Source organism: Terrapene carolina, unplaced genomic scaffold (assembly GCF_002925995.2).
Source record: "Terrapene carolina triunguis isolate 2854851 unplaced genomic scaffold, T_m_triunguis-2.0 Scaffold68, whole genome shotgun sequence".
NCBI classification, from domain to species: Eukaryota; Metazoa; Chordata; order Testudines; family Emydidae; genus Terrapene; species Terrapene triunguis.
In genome coordinates this window covers 82,074,208-82,080,626 of record NW_020664419.1, presented here as the reverse complement: position 1 = coordinate 82,080,626, position 6,419 = coordinate 82,074,208, and the positions used below count along the sequence as shown (strand labels likewise).

The 6,419-nt window shown below is 44.9% G+C and overlaps 1 protein-coding gene across 1 annotated transcript in view; it reads left to right on the top strand.

The window, feature by feature from the left end:
• GRIN2B (glutamate ionotropic receptor NMDA type subunit 2B) overlaps positions 1-6,419 on the top strand; it is a 227,847-nt gene that overhangs the window by 184,827 nt on the left and 36,601 nt on the right. The window contains exon 4 of the mRNA XM_024193868.1: positions 5,926-6,134. Coding sequence (XP_024049636.1) covers positions 5,926-6,134 — 209 coding nt within the window. The remainder of the gene's footprint in view (positions 1-5,925; positions 6,135-6,419) is intronic.

Genomic DNA, 6,419 nt, shown 5'->3' with positions numbered 1-6,419 from the left:
AGAGAGAGAAGGGGGCGGCCAGGGCTACAGCAGGGGCGCTGCCACGTGGCCCCTCCCGCTGCGCCACCTCCTGCCGCGAGGGCTCCGCTTCGGTCGGCAGGGAGGGAAGGAAGAGGACTGCCCTGCAGGGCGCTCTGGTTCTCCGCGCTGCTGCCCCATACAGGGCGGCCGGAGTGGAACAAGAACAAAAAAAAAAAAAGCGGCCGTGCCGCCCTAGGATTGGGCAGAAGGCCGCCTCCAACAATCTGCCGCCCCAAGCACCAGCTTGCTCAGCTGGTGCCTGGAACCAGCCCTGCCCCCCAGAGATTAATCAGCATAGAGATACTAAGTTCCTTTGGTTTGGGGCTTTTATCCCTCTCCTACCATGTGCTCTGAGCTGCAAACTCAGCTGATAGGAGGAATCTACTTGCATGACTCATCTTCGCTGGGAAGAGACCAGGACAACAAAAGTCGTTGTCCTCTTATTGAGGATACATAGGAAAATTCCAGTCCCACAATAGTCCATCTGGTACCGATGGACTTTCCTTTTGGGAAGGGTGTAACACCTGTTGACCATCAGCCCTTCACACTGATTAATGTCTCTGTCCTGTCTGGTGACTTACACAGGGACAGAGGCTCACAATACAACAACTCAAACACTTCCTTACAGTATGAGATACAGATGTTATAAGTGAGATCAGTGCATGCAGCAAACTTTCAAGCATTCCATAAAGTCTAAATACTAAACACATTAATGTGATTCTAATACCTATTTTAACAATACTAACACAGAGATGGATTCCAGCTATGTGTTTGTCATTGCTCAAATGAGACATGAGGACCGTGGCATGAGCTGGCACCTGGTCTGCTAGTGTCACACTCAATGCATTTTGTGTTTATCCTCACAATACCCCATTGAGCTAGGAAAGTATTATTATCCCCATTTTATAGATGAGGAACTGAGGGACAGAGAAGTCCCTAGCCACGGTCTCTTAAGAAGCTTTGTGGCAGAGCAGAGAATTAAATCCAGTTCTCCTGAGTCATAGGCTGCACCACTCCTCTTCTCCTTCCTTATGGTATTTCAGCACTGGAATTAGGAAGCACAAAGGCAGCTGCGAACATTAAAAATGATAGTGGGGAAATATTATCTGAGTTTTTTTGAACCTCAGGAAGGGTTTGGATTTCCAAATGAGTTTTGGGTGACCTTTTTGGTCACTTTTTAAATGCAACTGAAATACCCTCATTCCTATTTGTGACCTCTTATGAACTGTAGGGATGGGGGTGGAAGTGGTATAAGGCACAGTGCAAGGAGGTGATCAAGCCTGGATAAAATAAGAAACAGAGAGAAGCTGTGCTAAAACTTGATCTTCCAGATGCTTCATGCAAAATATTAACCACAACATTGTCCAGTCCCCTTTAATCTTCACCCAGACAAGAACCTGAGCCTCCTGAATTTTTTTGTCTAAAACCTGAACCTGTACCTCTGGACCCTTCACCCAAAACAGTATCTGGAAGGAGCCTTGCCCAGAATGTAAAACCCAAACCTCTGAATGGTCACGTTCTTTAACTTTCAGTTAGAGTTCCCCAAGTGGCCTTTGTGTTCTCCAGGCCAGATAAAAATGAAATACTAAGAAAAACACAAGGGATGGCAGTTCTCTGACCCAGTTGAAAGGAGAAAGTCTTGGAAATCTCACTGGAGTGGCATGTTTTTGGCTATGCCCACATGACAACTTTTAACCAGGGTTTTTGTAATGGTTAGATGAGGAATGGTCATATTAACTGGTTACAGGTTACAAAGTTCAGTTTGTGTCACACAGCAGGTGGGTTTGTGTGTCCATACCTGGTACACTGCCTAGCCTTGTTTGCCTAAATGCACTCTGGAAACTCTGAGCAGCTATCCTATAGTGCCTCAACAGAGAACAAAGTACTCTGATGACATGTACAAAGTGGCATCAACAGCATGTGGGGTTCTGGGCTGTCCTACCACACAGGTAGCTGGGAATAAGCAAGACCATCCAAATCGGTTACACAAACGTGATTAGTGTATCATGTCAACCCTGTAAACAAAAAAAAAAAAAAGTGTCCTGGAGGGTTACAGGAAGACAGCTATGTGCCAGTCCAAGCGTTTGGCAGGAGCAGAATGCTGCTCATTAGCCTGTGTTACTAATCAAGTTTGAGCAATGATGTATGAGCACAAACCATGTTTAGAGCCAGCCACGCTAACCTTTGCGAGCTCTTTGGTCCCAGTTCCAAGACAATGGTAGGTGCAGAATTGTTCAGAGATGTTTCTAAACTTTGGAAGCTTTTTCAAACTTTTTTAGGTCTCAGAGAAGGTTTGAGTGGTCTTCAGGGACTGAGATTTGGGGACAAAGTTCTGTGCCGGTTATGCATCCCAATTGTTTTTTCCCCTCCCTTATAATTAAATTTCCTCCTTAATAATTATTCAAGGGAGTGGCCTGTAGTGAAAAAGAGTGAGGTGATTGACAATGGTATCTATCCAATCTGAGGTTCCATGTTATTTACAAAGGGATAATATTTGTTTGGGTTTTGTTAGCTTGGGATTGGTTAACATCCTGCTTTTGACCGTGTATTGTACAAGATATTCATTAGATCAGTCCATTGGCTCCTTTCTGTTTTATAAATATCTTACTGACTTGGTAACACTAAGAAAAAGAAGTAAGGGGAGATAGGAGAATGTATACTCCTTTCCTTGAGACTTCCTGTGGGGAATTTTGGTGGCTGATGTCTGATTGAATGAGGTTTTGGTGTTACAAGTGGGTGGGTTCTCAGAACTGCATAACGAGTAATAAATGGGATGTGTGGCACAAGAACCCCGAGCTTTCTGCCTTATGCAGGAACTGAGTAAAGACTGGAATAATAAGAATTTACAAGCTGCCCCAGAACACACTGAGATGTCAGAAGTGCCTCACTCTGCTTTGTGCTGGCTGGCAGGTTATATTCTTTAACTGCAGGCATCACCTTTAATGACTTGGCCAAGACAAATCTGTGACATTTAATTTTGTTGAGACTAACCTCTGTCCTCATAACACATTGCTCCTTCCCGCTCGCATAGATAGATACCATATAAAAATACACTCAGATCTTCCTTTGCTTGCATTATCTCTCTCCCTTTCTCTCTTTCACACAGACATGCGCACATGCACACACGTTTCTCTCACTCTTCTCCCTACACTCACGCTGCCTTATGCGCACACTTTCTTGAATACACACTCATACCCATGAACTCTCCCATATTCACACTTATACACATTAACTCTCCCAAATGTACATTGTCTATCAGAAACACTTAAAGACATTGCCCCGTCCCCCCAGTTTTCCTAGGTTAGCAGGCTATACATCTCCTGCCTTTGTACTCTCAAATCAGCACTTACCTATAGACATGGAAATGCTTGTTTTATATGCCTGAGTGTTCATTTGAGCACTGAAATGTAGGATTTGGAAACGTTATTGAGGCACTTATCGTATACTTGAAAATTTAGGCTAGTCCACTTACATACCTTCTCTTTTTCCTCCTTTTTGGGCAATCTATAAAAAGCTTATTGGAATGGAGTGGTTTTTAGGTTGTGCTGATATTTCATTACTCTTTGATGGGCAGGTGAACAGGTTGTGTACTGCTGTGTTTGCAGTTTGGGTACTTCAGTGCTCACGCTGTGGTGTTGCTGGACTGCCATTCCCATCTTAACTCACATAAATTTACCCCATATAATACAACACAAAAAAATGTTCCCGGCCTACCACTCTATGAGCTCCCCATCTCTTTCATCGGGAACCTTTGGGTAGTTATGAGTCAGGCCTGACTCCTATGTCTATCTGGTCTAGTCTATGCTTTAGGGGTTTATATATTACTGTGGTGTCTATGTGTTGCTATGATGTGGAAAGATGTCTCTTTCATTGATCACGTACTAATAATGTTAACAAATGTTCCTGAACGTGTGTCTGGGATGGACGTGTACTGGGGATGATCTACGTAGCCCTTTTGCCTGTAGATCACTGGTGCCAATCCAGCCACAAGTCTGTAATTTAAATGAAAGTTGTTCCTATCTGCCAGCTTGTTTGGTGGCTTGAGTGAAATGACCTTCTGATCTGAGCCCAGTTCCTCATGAGCATAAGTCCAAACTGCAGAAACCACCAGCACAAATGGCCCTCATTGGGCTCCTTGTTGTCATTCTCAGAAGAGAGGCTAAAGAGACAGAATGGACCATAGAGAAAACTGTCCTCTGCCCCTCAGAAATGGGCCATCTCAATTAGGGCTGAGGTATAAGATTAGGGAGAGAATTTTCTCTTTTGTTGCCAATGTTGTACCTGTTCTGAGGATAAACAGAGGCCATCAGTCTCCCAGGGTATTAATCTAGCATGAAAATGCACTTTAAAAAAATAAGTGAAAAAATTGCTGAATTTGTTTCCTATTTTGAATATGGCGATCCCTCAGAGAATGTCAGATGCAGCCCACTCCTGTCATCTGCTGCCAGCTTCTGATCTTCAGGTTCCCATGGGCTGACCCAGCTCCACCAACTGCTCAACCTTCTGACAGCACACTGGTGCCACCCCCCTACAGGACTGTATTGGCACTGGGAGAGGGTTATGGGGTCATTGCTGCCCGGAGTGACTTTTTTGTTCCTTTGAACAATTTACTGAATAAACTCACTCTGGGTATTTGCTCTTTTAAAAATCAGATGAAGGTTTTTAAAAAGCAATAAATGTTTTATGCTGGTTCTAGAGGCCATCAAATGCAAAACACCAGAACAGCTTTGATTTTATCAAATAACCTTTGACACCTAAAAAGGCTCTAATAAGTGCTTTTTTTCCTGTAATTTTAAAAATGAAATTCAGTGAAAGGTTGACAGCCGCTAGAGACTCCAGCCCTCTATTTACCCACAGAGCAGGTATAGCATGAGCAGCAGCAGGTCATGCTTCCTACACACACATGCCGCCCCCACCATCAATGTACCTCAACTCTGACCTGAAGGCACTGCTTCTAGGAATGAGTGGGGAGTTCATTCTCAAGGCCCATTCCGACCTCGCCTGCTCAGCTGAAGCTGCCAAGCAAGATGCTTATTAGTGTCAATTGTGATGGGATGGGTGAAAATGTGAGCAGAGGTGATGTTTGAAAGCATCAGAGGTGGGTTTTTCTGGAATTTCTGTAAGGAATATTTTACCATGGGTAGTGTGTGTTCTAAATACATTACCTGGTGGTAGATTGCAATGGCTTCAAAATAATAACTCCTGTCTGTGGGGTATACGTAGCACCAGTTGAACAAAGGAACCCCCTGCAACAAGGGAGTCCATGTTTACCCAAGAAATGAGAGTAGTGGCTGAAGGGGTAAGATTGTAGAATTTCCTTAAGCAAAAGTAGCATAAATAAAAGTAATAGAATCTCCCTGAAATATCTTCTCATGCATCAGGAAGACAGAGCAATGATTCTTTATCTGCATCTAATCTGTACAGCTATGCAATTTAGTGATTGTGAAAGTGCAGGAGTGATAACACTGGAAAGATCTGAGCTGGATCATGTTGGAAACTGTTAAATGAGCTTTTCCTTCAAAACTCTGCTTATGTATGGTCAATCCTGACTTATAGCACCCCCAGCTATTCCAGCGATGGTCCCCTCCACCCAGGGAAACTCAATCCTGACATGCAGCTCTCCTCTTATTTCAGTCTTAGCCCATCTGAGAACAGAGCCTGATTATTATGCCAAAGGTTACCAGATTGGTCAGTGATTTTGTGATGACTCTCCAAACTCATTTCCTGTGTGATCTTATCTACTGTTGAACCCATTTCCCCAGGGTCTGCTCCTCAAAAAAGTCCTTGCGCATGTGAGTGGGCTCAGGCACTCTGAGAGCCTCTTGTCTCCAGACAATATGCTACAGGGTAACTTGGAGAGGGATCGGGCAGTCACGTGTTTCTGTGTTATTTGTGTCTCTGCAGGTGGGGAAATGGAAGGACAAGAGCCTCCAGATGAAGTATTATGTGTGGCCCCGCTTTGAGCTGTACCCTGATTCTGAGGAGCGTGAGGATGACCATCTGAGTATTGTGACCCTAGAGGAGGCGCCGTTCGTCATTGTGGAGAGCGTGGACCCACTAAGTGGCACCTGCATGAGGAATACAGTCCCCTGCCAAAAACGCATCGTGACCGAGTAGGCACTTAGAGGATCTTTCTCCTGGCTCGCTGTTCTCCACAAAGCAGGTGGAGCCTTCTTGGCTTGCCCTGATACTCTGCTCCAGCTAAGCCATCTGGGCTCTCTCAACCTGGACCATGCTGCCTCTTGTCACTGGTACAGCCAGCCAGCCAAGCCCTGCACGCTTGGCTCCTTTTGCCCCTCAGTAGTGGTACCACAAGCTAGGGTCTTCACGAGGAGCATGTTCAGGGAGAGAGGGGAGGTGTTCTGGGAATGGAGGGGGGATAGCAGAGGGAGTTCTCC